This window comes from Pteronotus mesoamericanus, unplaced genomic scaffold (assembly GCF_021234165.1).
Source record: "Pteronotus mesoamericanus isolate MK-2021 breed Mesoamerican mustached bat unplaced genomic scaffold, CSHL_Meso_final contig_163, whole genome shotgun sequence".
Classification (NCBI taxonomy): domain Eukaryota; kingdom Metazoa; phylum Chordata; class Mammalia; order Chiroptera; family Mormoopidae; genus Pteronotus; species Pteronotus mesoamericanus.
Window position 1 is genome coordinate 20,457,382 of NW_026555064.1, and position 19,347 is coordinate 20,476,728.

General features: G+C 49.5%; 1 protein-coding gene and 1 non-coding gene across 2 annotated transcripts in view; one reads left to right on the forward strand and one right to left on the reverse strand.

Annotated features, from left to right (window-relative positions):
• Positions 1–5,208, forward strand: part of PRSS12 (serine protease 12) — a 44,759-nt gene extending 39,551 nt beyond the window's left edge. The window contains exons 12-13 of the mRNA XM_054562135.1: positions 1,359–1,639; positions 3,387–5,208. Of these exons, the coding sequence (XP_054418110.1) occupies positions 1,359–1,639; positions 3,387–3,694 (589 nt within the window). The 3' untranslated portion in view covers positions 3,695–5,208. The remainder of the gene's footprint in view (positions 1–1,358; positions 1,640–3,386) is intronic.
• A 1,036-nt stretch (positions 5,209–6,244) lies between these two features.
• Positions 6,245–6,375, reverse strand: LOC129062809 (small nucleolar RNA SNORA24). Its single transcript, XR_008528311.1, has one exon. It is a non-coding gene; the product is annotated as a small nucleolar RNA SNORA24 (small nucleolar RNA).
• Positions 6,376–19,347: the final 12,972 nt, after the last annotated feature.

Genomic DNA, 19,347 nt, shown 5'->3' on the forward strand with positions numbered 1-19,347 from the left:
GTAGAAATGCACTGTGAGCCACAAATACGTCATAAGTAGCTTTAAATTTCTAGTAGCCATGTTAAAAGATAAAAATACCAAGCAGGTTAAATTAATTATAATAATATACTTTAAGTCAGTAGATCCAAAATATTATCATTGCAAAATTTAAAAAATCGAGGTATTTAATTTTCTTACTAATTTTCTAAGGAGACATTAATTATAGTATCCTTTTTTTTGTACTAAGTATTCAAAAGCCCTGAGCCTGCTTTATACTTAAGCACCTTTCCCTCGGGACGGAGCACATGCCGAGTCCCCCACGGACACGTGTGCCTGCTGGGGGCGGTCTGTGCCAGGCGGCCGCGCGCTCCAGCACCGCCCGGCGCCGCCGCAGCCCGTGGAGGGCGCTCTCGCTGCTGTTCTCGCGAGAAAAGCGGTGAGTCGCTCAGGGGCTCGCGCTAAACCCTGAGCGCGTTCGTTAGGCTCATTGAATGTCTCTAATAGAATAACCACATCAGTACATAGAACATGGAAGTGAGAATTATTTAAATATCCGGTTATTGTCCGTGACCGTTCCTTTCGACAGTTTCAGGATGTGAAATAATCCTAAATCTTCCTTTAATATTGAAGGGGAACCAGAAGACGAAGTCCGGCAGGTGCCGCTGTAGAAAGCCTCTGAGTGTTCAGAGAGCTGACGGCTCGGGGTGGGCAGCGGACACCCTTGCGGAGCCCAGGAAATGGTCATATTACGGATCCACAGGAGGCAGCTGCCCGAGCTCGGCCATCGAGGTGGTGGTGCTTAGTGTTCTGGGCTGGCAGAGCCCAGCGACAGCACACGGCGCCTTCTCGGGGCTGCCAGGCCATCTGAGTGGCTTAAACTTCGGGGACGCTCAGGAGTGAACGGGGTTGTGTTCTAGAGCTAGGCGGTCCCTAGACAACATCAGCGTCTCTAACTCCACATTCAAACGCAGGTCTGTACCCAGAGTCAGACTTGAACATTTTGGGGAAGAATGAAGATGACAGCTGTTGAATGTCGTTTCCCCTTTCAGCTGTCTGGGAGGTGGGGAGCTGGCGAAGCCAGAGCTGGGGTTTTGGCAGATCAAAGGGAAGGGGGGCTGGGAGTTTTTGCAAAGTGCAATTGTGGCACCCAAGCCTGTTGAGAGGGACGTCATAAGCAGAGTGAGACTGAAATGAAAAAACCAGCGGGGACAGAGGACTGAGTCCAGTGAGGCCGGAGGGTGACCAGTGTCAGGCAGGAGTGTGCTGGGGGCAGGGGCGTGGGAAGCAAGGGGAAGCTCCCAGGGGCCCGTGGCGCTGAGGCGGCTCCCGGGGTCACCAGGAGCCTCCGCCCCGCCTCTGCTTGACTGTCCGCCCCTCAGGTACGGCAACAGCTCGCGGACCTATGCTGTCCGGCTTGGGGATTACCACACCCTGGTGCCCGAGGAGTTTGAAGAAGAAATCGGAGTTCAGCAGGTTGTCCTTCACCGGGCGTACCGGCCGGACAGCAGTGACTACGACATCGCCCTGGTCAGACTCCAAGGACCGGAGGGGCAGTGCGCCAGGTTCAGCAGCCACGTCCTGCCGGCCTGCCTCCCGCTCTGGAGAGAGAGGCCCCAGAAGACCGCCCCCCGCTGTTACATCACGGGATGGGGGGACACAGGTAACGGGGCGGCGTGAGGCCTGGCGCTGTCTCCGGGGTGGGCCGCGCACGGCGGGCGGGGCGCAGCTGGTCGCGAAACCTCTCTGCATCCAGGCCGAGGGTTCGGAGTCCTGCCGAGTGAGGGACGCGCGCCTGTGGCCCGGGCTCACTCCTGGGGTGTGTTGGTTTCTGGTAGAGCTCCAGGCCAAGCGGACAGAGCTCTGCTGCCTCGGAGCTGGGCGCTGAGAATCCTCTCTGGCTTCCAGTTCCCCAAGCCAGTGAGGAGGCAAAGGGAGGGATTTTTAAGGCCCCACCCCAAGACTTGGGCCTGGCCGTCTGGACGCTCGCCCCGGGGACGCTGATGCAGCTGGCCTGGCAGAGGGCTGTGGTGGATGGCGGTTTGCTTCTCTGTCCTGGGGCCTGGGATCAGCCTAAATCTTCAGGAGAATTCCCAACTACAGAACAAAGGCCGAGCCGCTGAGGCTGACGTGAAGGGACCAACCCACGCGAGTTCCTCACTCAGCCCCCTTCCCGGCCCTCCCGCCTCCGAGTCCCCGAGCAAGAGCGGCGTTCGCAGGAAACAGCCGCTGAGCTGTCTCATAGGTAGATTAGTGCACGCCAGCCCCGAAGCCACAGAGCTGGGCGCACCTGGGAGGGGGGCCGGGTCTGCAAGTGATTGTAAGGAGTGATGTCAGGCTGATTGCTCACTGTTAAAAAGACTCAACCCTGATAACTGTGTTCTTAAAAAGAGCATCAAATACATCTGTCTCCAAGGGTAACTTCAGCAAGCTGTTATTTAGTAGATATCAGCAGCCCAGTGTCCATTGCAGCCACGCCTTGGCCACCTGTAGCAGTGAAGGAGCCTCCGCGACAGACGCGGGGGCCCGCCCCGAGACTCGCCGTCAGCGACCGGCACGTTTCTGGGGCGCTGTGAAGGTCCCGGGTCGGGGCGGAGGCCCGCTTGCTCGGCGCTCTGTGCTGATGCGGGGCAGTCGGGTCCTGAGGAGGTGCACGTTTCTGTTAAGGGACGTCAGTCTCCTTCCTGTGGACATGACGTCTGAAATAATAGAAATGACAAAGGAAGGAGATTTTACAGAATGTGTTTTATTAGGGATGAGTTCCTCCAGGTGAGTCAACAGGCTCAGGGCACAGTGGTGAGATTTCGGTATCATGGATGACATAGCGACGACCCACTGCAGCCGCTCAACAAAGGAGCGGCTTTTCCCAGCGCATGGGTCACCCCAAGTGGTTGAACTGAAGCCGGTTCCTACCGGGGAATGTCTTGTTTCTGAATCATTTTTATGAAGATACTGTGTCTGTCTGGGACAGTTATTGCCACCTTCCGTGCTTACATGCGATTGTCATTTATCAGTAACCCTCAAGTCAGGGAGGCAGGCGGGTCTTGGAGGACGGCAGGCTGACACCATGCCGGCAAGCGTGTGTCGTGCGTCCTCGGCTTCCCCAGGCCGAATTCAGGCGCCGGCTCCCGCGCCCAAGCTGCCTGCAGGCTCTCCCTCTGTCCCAAGTCCACGGGCGCCAGTCAGCTACACTCGGCGCCCCGGGCTGAGCAGCGGGCGGGGGCAGGTGAGGACGTGCTGGGTGCAGCAGAGGGGCAGGGGCGGCATTGTCTACCATTTCAACTGCACTGGTGTCACACTCGGGCTGTTCTTTTAAGGACTATTAAGCGTTCCTGGAACTGTCAGCTGTAGCTCTTCTCTGTGGGCCCCGTAGCCAGCAGCTGACTAACTGTGACGCTCTGGTTCGGCAGGACGCGCCTATTCCCGAACTCTGCAACAAGCAGCCATTCCCCTGCTGCCCAAGAGGCTTTGCGAAGAGCGCTACCAGGGCCGCTTCACCGGACGGATGCTCTGTGCCGGGAACCTCCAGGGACACAGCCGTGTGGACAGCTGCCAGGGTGACAGCGGAGGACCCCTCATGTGTGAGCGGCCGGGAGCCAGCTGGGCTGTGTACGGGGTGACGTCCTGGGGGCACGGCTGCCGAGTCAAGGATTCACCGGGCGTTTATACCAAAGTTTCAGCCTTTGTACCTTGGATAAAAAGTGTCACCAAGCTGTGACTCATGGAAACCTCAGGGGAAAATACTATTTTCAACCTCCACGTAGGTACTCAGCCAGAGGTGCCAGCGGACGGGGACTGAGGTCAGTGTCTGTGCTTGGGGTTGAAGACTGCGCCCCTCTGCTGCCTGCGAGCGTGCGGCCGGACCTCGAGGCAGTGCTGATAGCCCTTCATTAGCATTGTCGCCGCCCCAGACTAGTTTCACTGGACACCATATTCATTCTCATTTGACCTGTATCTGTCTCTTCTATTTCTCAGAACTCTCTGGAAATTGTTGCATACATATTGATCGTGCAATAAGGCTATTTTAACCTTTACTGGGAGAATTCCTTATAATTCAGTCAGCGATATATGGATTCAAATCAAGTGCCTGTATTTGAAACAATTTTCATGTGTGTGTTTTCTGTGGCCTCAGTCTAGTGAGGAAATCCAGGGCCAAGAGGTGAAGGAATTCTGCTCCGTTCCTAGACCGGAACAGGTTCCTTGTCACAATCTCCTAAGACATTCCTGGATGGTGCTTTGTACCAACACTATGGCAATCGTGAGGAAAATGTTCTAGCTACCTTGTATGTTCTTAGCAAAATGTGGAAAAATTCCTGGTAACACAATAAAGAATGTATTCAAGTTGTTGGAATCACAACCTAATTTACCTAGAATAGTTGACATATCTACTGTTACTTTTAACCATTTCTAATTTGTAACTGGGTAATTTATTCCTTCCAATTAGGCTCTTTTCTGCACTAGGACCGAGTGCCATCTGTTGAAACTTGATGGTAATTGACTCAAACCTGTAGATTTATTTCCCAAGACTAGCCTCATAGTCCCACTTGATACACTAAAAAGGTTTCCCAGCCTCCACAGTGGGGAAGAGCTCTACCCTTCACCCTGTTTAACTCACCCACTGGTTACCTGCTCAGGCACTGCATCGAGTGGCCAGGCACCTCTGCACGCTACGGGAAGCTGAGTCTGACAGCACCCCTAGTCCTTGAATGGGAAGCCAGGCCTGGACGGGACACGGTGAGGCTGCTGGGGAAAGGCTCTGTATACCAACTCCTGAGATGGGTCCCCATGCTGACCCTGGTATTTTGTGCCCCACCTCCCCGCCCCCAGTCCCTACCAGGGTTCTCCTGCCTGAAGGGTTTTCCCTCTGGTGGTTTCTCAGATGGGTGCGGGATAGCTGGTCCCTCTGCCCTCACAGCACATTCCTGGTGGCAGTGCAAAGTCGGTGGGATGCCAAGGGCATGCCCCTCAGGATGCTTGCATAGTCCTATTCAGACACGCTGATGTCACAAACCGTCCCAACGCCTGAGGCAGTTTACAGTTCCACAGCCAAGGAACAGACGTTTAAACACATACCGGTGCAGTCGGGGTGAATTTCAGGATTAAGAACGGTTAATGCCCTTCTCTATCAAATCACATCCTCTCTTTGCAAACCTTAGCTCTGAGAGAGAACCGGTGCTAACCTAACAGTGCTTTCCTTTCCAGTTCACTACCTTGGGGAATGGCAGTGCTGAGGCAGGTGGGTAACACTGTACCTGTCTTAAAAGCTCATTTTCAATAAAGGAAGCTTCCCAGAGATTTCCATTTAGAGACGGGAACTGCAGCCCCGTACCTGCGCGAGGGCTTGGGACCACGCGCCCTAACAGGGGCGGCTGCCCTGAGGACTCAAGCACAGCGCAGGCGCAAGCAACATCTACGCTAAAATTGTACGCATGATGTCCAGCTCCCGCAACCTTGAGGTCAAACTGTTGATTCCTAAAATAACCTTTATTCTGGCAAATTTGTTAAACGTAACTTTTGTAAGATACAAATATTCGGTGCACATTTGTGTAAATAAAGTGCATAGCTTTTCACCTTGTGCGGTTGCCTTGTCTTTTGTGTGGCGCTAGGTGACTGCTCTCCCCCGTAGAGGAGCCTGGTCTCCACGCATCCGATACCCGCAAAAGATGCAGCCCCTCCGAATGCTCACCCACACCGCCGCCACCCGCCCTCCGGACAGCAGCACAGGAAGCTGTGTGTTCACCATTACCTGCAACACCTTCCCACTTATTAATCAGCCGGGGCACACCGAATATCCAGAAGAATCAAGCACTTTATTTCATCAGAACAAGGAAGCACTCTCTTACTCTATTTTAAAGAATACCATTCAGGCCTTGGTAGTTTCCATGACATCACTTGATGCTCAGTCCCGGCGCTGTTGACCCCTAACTCACGCCTGTCACGTGCGCAGCAGGAAGCTAAATGAGACGCCCCTCGTGTCACTGCGTGTCTCAGTCCCTGCAAGAGAAGGACAGCTTTACAACTCAGGAGGCCGGTCTTAGCAGGTGGTTCAGCCACTTCCTTTTCGGTTGGCTAATTTCTCATTCCAATTACAAAAGGGCAGAAAAACGGGCCAATTTTGGCCTTCCAATTCCTTTGCATTAAGGCGAACTCTGAAATAGGAATAAAAAGGACCGTACCTTATGTTTTCCGTCACCCATCGGAACACTTAATTCAACATTTCAGAAACAGATCTTTGCGCAATAACCCAGTACCCTCCCTGAACAGTGAGGAATGTTACTTGTGCAAGTCAGAATCTGATACCAATTAAATGGTGACAGCTTTGCCAATAAACAAGAATATGCTCTTCCATGGCTAGGAAGGGAGACTGCCACAGCCGACAGGTCCCAAAGACACATGGACGTCCACGCCCGCGAAGCCACCGCAGGCACAACCCGACTCCACTCACCATGTGGCTCGCTCTGGGGGCTGCAGGGGTCCTGGTCGGAGCTGGGACGGGCGGCGGCGGAGCGGACTCACAAGGCCACGTGGCGGCCTCGGTGGACTAGTCAGCAGCGCTGGCTGCTCGCGAAACTAAAGCGCATGCGTGCGGCCTGGGACTCGGCGCCCACGGTTCCACGTGGCGGCCGCGCGACCTAAGCGGCACCCGAGCGCGCTCTGGCCGCCCAGCCCGCAGACTCCCGCAGCTGACCTTGCTCCGTCACTACAAGTCTCCCGCGTTCGCTGCATTCTGACTAAGCCAAAAGGTTCTGGCCTAATCTCCATCTCAGCGCACAAAACACGACTCCCAACAGCTACCTACGCGCGGCGCGGCCCGGGTGAAAGGAAGTTCGTTTCTGCGCACGCGCTCTTATACAGCGGATGACGCCTTTCCGGGGACGCGCAATGAGGGGCGGGGCCCAAGCGACCTCTCCTCCTCCCGCCCCGCCCCGCCCCCCCCGCCCCGCCCCGCCCGTCCCAGCTCCGCCCCGGCTCCTCCTCCTCCCCACCGAGGGCTTCCAGCTTTTCTCCACTCCACCCCTCCCCTCCCCGTTCCGCCTCCTTCCGCTGGGCTACACTCCCGGCTTCGGATTCGGGCGCAGGCGCATACCAGGGAGCCAAAAAGTTCTCGCGAGAGCCGGGAATCCTGACGCTCGCCGGCTGGCTGCAGAAGTTGAAGAGATAGTCTGCAGTGTGGTTCAGGGTAGTGACTGTAGAGACGGCAGGTTGATAGCTCCCCGCGTGTCCACCTTTTGGTAGGTTAGTTCACACGGGACGGACTGGTGTGTGTGTCTGATGCTCCTTCCGTGGCCCTGGAGTGGCTGCATGGCCGCAGGTGCGGGTTCGGGTCTGACGTGTGAGGGGGTTTGCGCGCCGCCCCGAACGCTGCCGTCAGGGGAGAGGGCAGCGGTGTCAGGCCGAGGGCGCCGGACGGCCCCGAGGCGCCGGCCCCGACGCGGCAGGCCCAGGCTGCTGGGGCTCCCCGTGTGCAGGGCTGCCCACGTGCAGGGACGCGCCCACTGGGTCCGTGCGTGCGGGAGGCCCGCGCTCGCTCCCTGCCGGCCTGGACCTCGGCCCGCGGCCGCGCCGCAGCTCCGGGCTCCGGGCGCAGCGCCGCTGTGGTGCGCAGCGCTCCACGGGCGAGTTTCTGGGAAGGCGTTTCCATTTGGAAGAATAAAGCTGTCCGCAGGCTCCCCTCGCCCCGCCCTGCCTCACTCCACTCCTCAGGAACGAAGGCAGAGGCCAGTCCACGCCGTGGGCAGTTTGCGAATTGGGCTTTACCTACCGCCTCCGAACCGGGCAGTCCTAGCAACGTACGGACCGCAGGCACTGACAGCGGCGGGAAGGCGCTTGGACCCGCGAAGTCCGACCTCCCGGGGCCAGGCCAGCGTCGTTCCCTCGCTCTGCCTGTAGGCGGCGCGCCTGCCCCTGCGCGTCCCAGCCTCCTCCTGAAAGGCGGCCGCCGCCCGGGGAGGGAGCGCTGTCCCCGCCACCTCGTCCAGCCTGGATTCTTTCAAGATCCCCTCTCCGGGTACAGTCCTAACCGAGGCACCGGGGTCGGGCTTCAGCCAATGAATTTGGGGGGAGGGGGGGACAAAGCCAGCCCGTGACGCCATCAACGTACGAAGCTATAAACACAAGAATTTGGTTCAAGATTTTATTTTTAGACAGAGGGGAAGGGAGGGAGAAAGAGTGGGAGAGAAATATTAATGTGTGGTTGCACCTGGAGCGCCCCCTCCTGGGGACCTGGCCTGCAACCCAGGCCTGTGGCCTGAGTGGGAATCGAACCTGCGACCCTTGGGTTCGCAGGCCGGCACTCAATCCACGGAGCCCACCAGCCAACGCAAACAATGGAGATTTTTAAATTGAAGTTTCCCTTGGGTTAAGGGAAACACCAACGACAGAGACAGAGCCGCCCACATTTTGTGGGCATTCTTTCCTCTACCCTGAATGTCTTCCCATCTATTTTCATCCTTTTTTAAAAAATTGAGGTAGAAATGACATAGTATGGTATATTAGTTTCAGGTGTGCAACACGATGATTGATAGTGTATCGATTGTGAAATGAACACACTACATCTAGTTAAACAGTCCCATACATAGTTACAGTTTTTTTTTCTTTTAAAGGGACTTTTAAGATTAATCCCTTAGCAACTTTCAACTAGATGGTATACAGTATTATTAACTATAGTCACTATGCCACACATCACATACCGTGACTTAGTACTTATTTTACAACTGGAAGCTTGTGCCTCCTGCACCCCATAGCCACCTCCAGTGTGTCTTCATGCGCGAGCTTGCTTTTCAACTTTCCTGTAAATACAAAACTATTTTAAAATAGAGCTTAATAAAAAAGCATTCATAACATTGCAGTCTATTACATTTCCATTTTAAGCAATGCTTCAGTGATGGTTTCTATCTACCGTTTGAAATTTTTGGCTAAGATGGCAATATGTTTGTGGGGATTTGAGATCAAGCCTGATTAATTTATCCACGGTGAAGCCAAATCTTAGAGACTTACAATACTCAGAAGAGAGAATGTGGCAATAGGAAGAAGAATTAAAAATTGATTGTAAATAAAGGTGCAAGATGAAGCTGCTGGAAGTGATCAGATTAAGGCTGGACAGTATTTTAATTCTGCATTTGATACGCGAACTGAAACAGTTCATTATAGAATACTGATTCTTCAACTCTGGTGCTTCTCCTTACTCTCTTTCCTTTTGTGGTTTAGTATAGAAACTGTGGTAATCACAGAAACAACTGCACATCTCTCATAGGGATGTTGAGGTGAACCAGAAGAAATATAGTCAGGAAAATGGCTTGCAGGCTGTTTTTCACTTAAAGTGCTTAGAGAACCTGACCATGTGTCACTGTGGACTAGCAGCCTGAAGTGCTGCTAAGAAAGTTGCGATAAGAGTATAGAGTCTACAAGAAGAAGAGAGTTCGCCCCCTCTGTCTAGGACTATTCTTTTTAGTTTTGAACACTGTTCAGCTGTTAAACACAAGACTCCAGCAAGCATTTAATGAGCAGACGTGGCCCTTGCCTCAAAGCTGCAACGGAATCGAGGTCTGATAGCCAGTGAGATCACAATTTTTCCAAATAATTCAGAGCCCAAAGCCTCGGAGTTAACCTTGATGTCTCCTCACCCTCAATTTGCAGTTTCTGGTGTATTTCTGCATTAGTCAGTGTATTAGTTATCTATTGCTGTGTGTCAGTTCGCCTATGGCACCGTGGATTAAGGCAGTAAGCATTTATTATCTCACAGAACGGTGGGTGAGGAATCCAAGAGCAACTTAACACTCGATCTCATGAGGTTGCAGCTAGGAGGCTGATGGGGCTGCCGGGTTTTCTTCCAAGCTGGCTCATGCATGAGCTTGGCAAGTTACCGCTACTTGGCTCTCGACTGGTCTGCGTGAGCGTCATGGTCTGGCAACTGGCTGCCCCCAAAGGAGTGACCCAGGAGAGGAGGTTCAAGTTTTCTTAGGACCTACACTGAAAAGTTACACACCATCGCTTGTTAGAAGTGAGTTAATAAACCCTGCCACACTGAAAGGGAAGGACATGAAGCTCCATCTCTTGAAGAGTGGGTATAAAAATTCATTGGCAAGTTAAAACTGCCACAGGTTGTTTGTGGTTTCAAAGAGCAAAGGTTTCTCTCTTGTCATGCTCCTGTCCATTCTAGAGACCCAGGCTAATGAGGCCTTCAGCAGGTGTCCTGTTTCTAGGCCACACTTGTTCCTAAGGATGTCTGTTGTGCAGCGGCACTTGTCACACTGCTTTCTACTTCATGGACCAAAGCAAGTTCACAGCCACATCCAACTTCTAAATGGTGGGGAAATGGAGCCCTACTACGTGCTTAGGAGGAGGGGAATCAGGAATATCAATGAACCACACTGAGGATTTCTACAATTGCCATGTTATTACCACCGTTTCTCCATTGTCATGCTACTAACCTAAGACGATAGGACTGAGCTGTTTCCCCACTTGTCTAACTCTCCCTTTCCAATCATTTGGGTATATCTGTGAAAGATGAAACACCATTTTCTCCATGTGAGTCACCTGCTGCAAAAACTGTAATGACTTGTCTACCGATGATCAGTCACATTCCTAATCCTGGGATGGCATCCAATGTATGCAACACATAGCATGTTTGTTCCTGTCTTTGTTCATGCTATCTCATAGCATAGGCTGCATTTCCCCTTCTTCCTACCCATCCATTAAGACCTGTCTAGGTTCTTATTCGTATTTTACAGGAGTCTTCCCTTTGGAACATCAGTGTATATTGGTCCTTTCCCTTTCTTGTCATCCTTAATATTTATTCTTGTGCCATATGTTTTAAAAAATTGTTTATCCATAAATATTTACTGAGTTCCTACTGTATACCAGGCCCTGTTCTAGATCCAGGGGCAAGAGTAGTAAAATGGTCAACTTTTTGTTGTTGTTCACAGAGCTTACATTTTAGTGGCGGAAAATAGACATTAATTGCTAGGACTGTCAGAGTTTGTCAGACGAACAGAACCTCTAGGAGATTATATCTGCAATGAGGGCTGCTTCAGGATGAACGGGCACTGTGAGAGTGGTCAGGAACTGCACTGCTTTCTCCCTGGGTCTACGAGTTCCACCTTAATGGCAGACGACATCGACAGGAGGAGCTGGTCCTGTGCTGCAGAGCTGGCTGGGACCCAACACCCACCAGGTGGGCTGGCACAGGAGGGACAAGTTGCCTGACCTGCAGCCTCACCTTGAGCCCTTTCAGAGCTTCCCAGCACAGCACAAAGTCCGATGGCTGCTATGCTTCCCTGGGCCCATCTCATGCAGAATGTCCCTGTGGCCTTTGCTAACCTGCAGCTATTCAGGGGAGGGGATGGAATGTAGCCCTATCTCAGGAAGGTGCCAAAATACAGGTCACCCTCAATAAATAAATTAATGTGGCCAAGTCATTCAGTGCTGTGGAGAAAAAGCTAGGAAGGGGGTAAGAAGTATTTGGGGGTAGGAATTATAATTTTAAGAGTTCAGAGAGGGGCTCACTGAGAAGATGCCATTTGGTGACAGACTTGGAGAAGGTGAGGGACTGAAATACGTGGATACCTGGAAGAAGAATATTCTCAGCACCAGTGCACCCTGAGGGGCCTCACACTTGCTATGCGAGACAGCTTTCTACAAGGCTTCTAGGGGTCCCTACCTCCTGTCTCCCACTTCTTTATGTAACTGCCTTCCCTCGAGTGGCAGAATGACATGTCACTTCTGAGATGACATTATAAAGGACTCTGAGTTGTGTCTTGCTACCATTCTTCATCTCACCTTGAATTGCTTTGATGAAGCAAGTTGCTATACTGGAGAGACCCCTGGCCAACATCCAGTAAGGACCTGAGGCTGGCAGTCCAGCAGCCCACGAGGAGCTGAGTCCTGTCAACAGCCAGGGGAGTGAGTGTGAAGGCAGAGCCCAAGAGGCCCAACACCTACCTGGCGATGGCAGCCTGAGAGAGACCCTGCCCCAGAGAACCCGGCCAAGCCTTGCCTGGATCTGGGTGTGACCTACGGAGACTGTGGGAGACAATGTTGATTAAGTCAGTACATTTGGGGGTAATTTGTTACTCAGCAATCAGCAACTCATATTTGCATGTTCAAGGAACAAGAATGAGGCCAGCAGACAGTGTTCGATGTAACACGTTGGCCACAGGATGTAAGAGAAGGGGATAGAGGGTATGGGGAGGAGGCTGCAGGTAATTCGACTGTGGGCCGAGACGGGGACAGGTGCCAGAGAAGCAGGCTGGGGCTGGGCGCCCAGAGCCTGGCGCTGCGGGTGGCAAGGGGGAGAAGCTTTTCAGATGCTCGCATAGAGCTGATAGGCAGTGGGTTTCATGTGAGTGGAGTTGGAGGGAGGGGCCAGGGCTGGAGGAGCAAATGTGGGAGCTGCCACAGCAGACAGTACCGGAGGCCGCGACTCTGCATGCTCAGACCAAGTGACTCAGTTTAGGCAGAAAATAGCACCAAAGACTAAGCCCTGGGCAAGTCAGCATTTGTCCACAAGGAAAAGCAGCAGGAAACAGCAGCAGAGGTTGAGTGAGGTCAGGATGAAAGCCAGTGGGGTGCCTCTCCTGAGAGCCAGAAAGCATGTTTTTCAAATGCAAGGGGGTGACCAGCTGTTCAGGATACCAATGAGATGGAGGTGGAGACATGACGCTGGGTGTAGCAGTGGATGGTGTTTGGGGCCCTGCGAGGAGCAGTTTCAGAGAGAACGCAAGGAGGAGAGGCAGAGACTCGATTTGGGTAACTCACTTGAGAACTTCTGCTCTAAAGCAGATGAGAAACGGGGAGTCTCTGGAGAGGGATGTGGGATCAAGAGTGGATCATTTCTGAGTGTGAGGGTGTGAAGCATGGTTGCATTCTGGTGGGAAGGATCCAGGGGAAATGCAGAAACTGGTGATACAGGAGAGATTTGGTGAGCTGCTGGTTGGAGGGGAGGGGTTGTGTGCACAAAAACGGGTGAGCAGCTTGGCTGCAGGAACAGCTGTGGATGGGCCAGGTGCTGGCAGGTGAGGACGTGGTCTTGGGGACTGAAAATGTTCTCGTATAATAATCCTCTCCCCACAAATGGAAAGTAGGCTCATCAACTGAGAGGGAAATGATTTTATAACGGAAATCATTTCACAGGGCGAGGAAGCAGGGAGAGGGGATGTGGGCAAGGATGTAGTTCTGTAGGTTTGTATGGAATCTGAGCCAGGTCAGAATGGGTGACAACACAAGAGGAGTAGGGGACACTGGACATGTAAGATTAATGAATTGTGAGGCCATGTGGGTCAAAGGAGTTTTGGAGCTGAGGCACTATGTTAAGTGGCTCTATTAAATATCTGAAGCATATGTATTTATTGAGAAGTTTAGCAAGAAACGTGCTGAGCCTCGTGTGGTCTAGCAGACAGGCCGTGAAACTGCCCAGGAGCCCCATGGTCTTCAGCCGGCTCTCCTGTCACCACCAGAGTGAGGCAGTCAGCGTTCGTTGAATATTTACCACCTCAAAAGCTTGACTTTTTCTGTCTTCCCAGATGACTTGTGATCCTGTATTTATTATTGAGACTGTTGTTTTGGTTTGCGTGCTTTTATGTAAAAGATTATTTAATACTAAATATAGCAATATATTACATTAAAACTAAAAATATTATTACTGTTTTAGAGTATTTATAGACTAATTTGTAAAATATACTTTTATACTAGACATTAAAATAATTTGAAAATTTAATGATCAGTTGCTAAAATTCTCGTTTATCTCCCCCATAATATAATTTATAAATGTTTTATGATTTACACTAATGCTTAGATCTAAAATTCCTCTGACCTACTATCTATAAAGATTATAAATATCTACATTAGTGAAAGGTAAGTTTATGTTCATATAAAACAATAGAATGAAAATTAGAACAGTCCATTTTCACCAGGCCACTAGGTGGCGGTGTTACCCTATTATTTAGGTCTGTTACAGGTTTTAAAATTAAATACACTTATTTATTATTGTGCATAAATGTTTTGTAAATGAATATGTGGATTATAACATGAAAATGTCAGCATATACAATGGCTCTACCAACCTACCTTCTGGATTTTATTTTTAGAGTGGGGAGAGGAGAGAGGGAGACATAAATGTGTGGTTGCCTCTTGAGCACCCCCTAGTGAGAACCTGGCTTGCAACCCAGATATGTGCCGTGACTGGGAATCAAACCAATGACCCTTTGGTTCACAAGCTGTTGCTCAATCCACTGAGCCACACCAGCCAGGATGGACTCTAGTTTTATATAAGTATCCATAGTGAATATTGAAAACCTTAGATTCATCTAGAAAGGACCAACTTGCCCCAGATGCAGATTCTAAGAATAAAATCGAAATACCACAGACCTCCTTTATATGAGAACTTGATGTTTTTAAAATACTAAAGTAGTCAAGTAGAGATTTAAAACACTTCCTGACATCTGAGGTATTTAAGTTGATCCTTTTGAATGGGGGGGGGGGGGCGTGTATCAATGCGCACTGAATCTGTTGGAGAAACGCCATTTTTCTGCCCAGTCCACCCCAGGGCAGGGTGTCATCTCATTCGTCTTGCTAGCAAGTGTTTCTTCCACAGGGAAGCTGGGATGATAACAGTGAAAAAAATCTTGGGAAATCTTACACGTTGTTCAGAAAGAACTAGGAATTGCAAGTCAGTATATTAAAGCAAAAATGGCAAATGTTTTTTGACCTTGAGCACATCTAACCTCTGTCTTCACCAAAAGCTTTAAATTGAGGGGTTTTTTTTTCCCTCTTGTGAGAGTATATTTCAAATTTTATAATAGAAATCTTTTCACAGAGAAAATTATATGACAAACTTTGGAGCTGACCCCTGTTAGTCAATATTTATAATTGGAATAGATTTTCATTGCCTTGAATTTCAGTATTAGATGTTTAAATTCTTCATGAGATAGTAAGGACTGTATTGATCAATTTCTATTTGATCCTCAAAGAACTGACAGGAGTTGTATAACACTGAAAAATTTAAGCTTGAGCTGAATCTAGAAGTACCTTATTCTTTTATTTTGAAACTAAAGTGAAAGATTTCAAAAGATATATGAGAATACTTCAATTTAATATAGATGTTTCAGTAGTTATTTCTTAATTCTATCCAAGTAAATACATAGGAAACCAAGTAGAATTAGAACCAGAGAAATGACTTTTAGATTTCTCTGATTTAAAACCATTCCATTTGTATGATAATTTATGTAAATGAACAGAATGTTTTAGAAATCAAAAGAGTCCTGGAAGAAATCCCTGAAATCCAGTCAGTTTGATAAAACCAATATGAATATTTGAACATGCATCATTTTTTAGGGCACTGGACAGTAATGGCCAAGAAGGTCTGAAGAGAGGCATTATAGGAAATGAGCAGACACAAAAGGGGTCTCAAAAGGACAGTTATTTGTTGTTATTACCTCAAGGAGGTGATAATAATGATCATAGCTAATGTTTATTGGGCACTTTTCTGCTCATTAATGAGCACACTTCATCCCCACCACAGTTGCATGAGGATTACCATTATTATCTCCATTTAACAGATGAACAAATTGAAGCCCAGAGAAATAAGGGAATTAAGCTAAGGAGAGATCTGGGATTGGAGTGGAGCCTGACTGGCTCAGAGTCCACACTCTCAGCTGGTGGAAGGAGAATGATATTAGGCAGAAGACAAACATGATTCTGGCTCAAATCTCACACTGTTGACTTTGCGTCTCCTGTGCCTTCGGGAAGTTGCTGGTCCTTCCCAAACCCGTTTCTCGGTCTGTGAGGGGCAGCTGGCTGCGTCTGCCTGCAGGTGGCGGTGGCAGGCGGTGTCCAAGAGCGCTCTGGTCGATGGAAAGCGCTCTGTGCAGGTTGGGGTTTTGTTTTCTTTTTGCTTTTTGCCCTACATTTTAAAACTATTTTGCTAATATTAATTCTTTATTAGGAATTTGTTATTATTTAAAGTCTGAATTTGTTTCTTTTTATAGGAAAGACAGAATTCTAAGTCAGCATAATTGGGGAAATATATATCTTTGTTAACTAAATTTATAGATTAGTAAAAATTTATACTTTTTTTACACTTAAATGTAGAAAATATGCAATGTTAAAACTATTATCCTTTGTCTTTTTTCCTTTCCTAGTTATTTAGTGTGAAATTCATTCATTCTTTCAACAAGTGTTTACGGAGCACCTATTACGTGCCAGGGACTAGACATGTACATGTGGATCACATTGATGAAAGAAAACAGACACATCTGCATTCAAAAAGCTTATCTGAGCAGGAGAGGACCACAGATGTAATGAAATCAGTAAATTATATCATAGTTATAACATTACAGATGCTATGGTTTAAAAAAAATCGGATCCCAGTAATGGCCCAGGACTGCAGGGGATGGAGAAGGGGTGGATCTTTATGTAGGGCTTTTGGTGTGGACTTTTAAAAAACGTGACATTTGCGCAAAGAGCCAAATAAACTGCCGGAGTTGGCGACGTGGATGGATGAGGGACTGTCACCACAAGGGCTCCGAGCGCGTCGGCAAGGAGGCCGGTCCACCTGTCACAGAATGAGGGGGAGGAGCTGAGGTCCTGAGGCCTGCTTACGCCAGAGCCCTGAACTCTGGCGGAAGGGGAGCCACGGCCCGGTTTCTGACAAGAGCCCTCTGACTGGATCTGCACACAGGGTGCGTGGCGTTGTTTGACAGCAGAGCACAGGGGACAGGGATGGAAGTGCGAATCTCCGAACTACAGATGAGGCCATCTCAGAACAGGCTGGGTCCGCGGAGCTGGGGAGAAGTGGTTGGCTTTGGATGGAATGGAGGATGGAGCCAAGGCTTTGTTGGCACAGTGAACGTGGGGCGTGCTGATGGAGAGTGACACGGATTTACAGGCTCCCTCATGTCAAGGGTATGGCTCAGGGTGTGTCCCTGTGAGGCAGAACAGGTTGTTTGGGAGGAGGGCCAAATTCTGCCCGTGGGCTGCACCCGCAGACTCAAGCCCTGGAGTCACAGTGCCCCAGCCCCGCAGTCCCTTCTCGGTGTGGCAGGACCATCAGCAGCTGCCCCCCCACCCCCGCCCCACTGGCTGTTGGCTCCTTCCCATGAATCTCTGGGACATGATGCCTACACAGTAGCTTCAGTTCTGTCGCCCACACACCCGGGCAGAAACGTAGCTCTCTTTAGTGTTCAGTAACGGTCCCCATTTAAGGAAGGTCTCATCATGTTAAGAAGTTTTAAGTCTGTGTTAGGAAAACCCAGTCAAATTCAGGATTCTTCTCTCCCTTTCTCCCCAGGGTGGCGATGGCAATGAACGTAAGGTGAGGGGGTGAGGTCTGGGCCCCGGCCGTCACCTGTCCTGTGCTGGCACCGGGCGGACCTCCTCCAGCTCCATCTGCGGTAAGTGGCCTTGTGCTCCTGTGCTCAGCAGCCTGTGCGTCAGCAGGTGGCCTCCTGGTCCTGGGTCCTCAGACTGAAAGACCTGTTCTTAGTGGTTTCTGCAAGGAACACCTTCCGTGTGTGCTTTGGGCCACTTTGTACGGTGCACGTTTTGGCTTGTGGGACTTAAATTACTTCTACCGCCTATGCCAGTGGCTCTCATGCTTTTTGGCCTCAGGATCCTTTACATTTAAAACTTATTGAGGGCTCCAAAGGGCTTTTGTGTGTAAGGGTTCTATCAATATGTACTGCATTAGACATTTAAATTGAGGAATTAAACAATATTAATTGATTTAAAAGTAATTTAGAGCAAACCCATAATAATACTGTAGTGTTAATGAAAAATAAATGTTTCCCAGAACAACAACAACAAAAAAATTAGTGAGAAATGTGGCATTTTGTCACATTTTTGCAACTCTTTCTCATGTTTGCCTTAATAGAGACAGCTGGATTCTGGCATCTAGTTTTGCATTCAATCTATTTTGATATGTTGCTTTTGTTGAACTACATAAAGAAAATCTGACCTGACACAAATATGTGTTTGGGGAAGGAAAATGTGTATTTATGAACTTTTCAGGTAACTGTGGATATTTTCCTTTGATACTACACTAAAACTTGACAAGTGGTGTTTTCTTAAAGGACATTTGTAATATGGGATCTGAAACCAATCAATGAACAATTCATATTCTGCTGCATTAGAACTATTAGTGTATCTTCTCCTAGGAGTGGCTCTTTTGACATTGTAACGATTGAACTGTGTCTAATTAGTTTGTAATCTCAAGCCTTGGTCCTGTGGAAAAGATGAGTTCACTGGGTCATGCAGATGTTCCATGTGTTGACACATTTCATTAATATAATATTTGAAAATCCTATTTAAGTATCCTGGTAGCAGGTACAAGTTCTACAGAATTCTAATTTTCACTTGAAAGCTCAAATTTTATCACTGGCAATAAGTACTGTCAACTTTCTGTCTTGAAGTGACAGGCTCACTTTGTTCATTTTCCAAAAAATGTCTGGCACTTATTCAAGTCTGAGTAACTGTAGTTCTCTGACAGTCATTGTTTCATGTACAAATTAGTATTGTACATGAATATTAATTGTAGTATTCCAGGGATAAACTAGCTGGTTTTGTTTTGTTTTTGTTTTTTTTAGTTTAAATGAACTGAGTAAGAATTAAAAATATATAAAGTAGCTCATTCAATTTGCAACTCAAACAATTGCTCAAGTGCTTTTTCTGGAAGTAACTTTCTACGTCAGTGGGTAGCAGAAGTGTCCTAGGCATGCTTCACATTTTGTCACAGAGTTAACAGGACAACAGGACAGGTACTCAAGGGATTTTAATTTAATAATAACCATTGTACAGGTGAAGGTGGCTTTTTACATGAATGTGTGATGGTGGGAAACCAGTGACTGCCAGTGCAGATGACGCTCCTACCGTGATGCACGCTGGGGCACCAGCATTGTTGCTATTGTGAAATCAGTGAAAGTGTCGGCAGCAGCGACAAAGGACTAGAAAGTAGTTCTGACCCTGAAGACCCCTGAAGGGGTCATGGGTCTGCCAGGGGCCCACAGATGGCACTGCGAGAGCCTGCGCACGGTGGAGCCCGTGCGGGCTCGGCCGGGGCGTCTCACCTTGGCTCCTCTCCAGGTGAAGCCGCCGGCTGCTCAGATCTCCTGCCCCTGCGATCCGCCCCCCGACCCCCACTGGACACTGTTGGTCGTGAGCATTTAGACTTCTTTAAACGGCAGATGGTTGTTGGTGCTGTTGATGTAAGAGCAACATGTGCATTTGGAAATCAAAATCCAAGTAGCTCTCTCTGGCCCCGCTCTCCAGCCCCACCTCTCACAGGCACACTCCTTTTGCCATTTCTGGGCCAGCTGTGCTGGCTGCGGTCACCTGGCCGCCGGGGCTGGCCGGCCTGACGCAGCGCCTGCCGGCTCCCCCA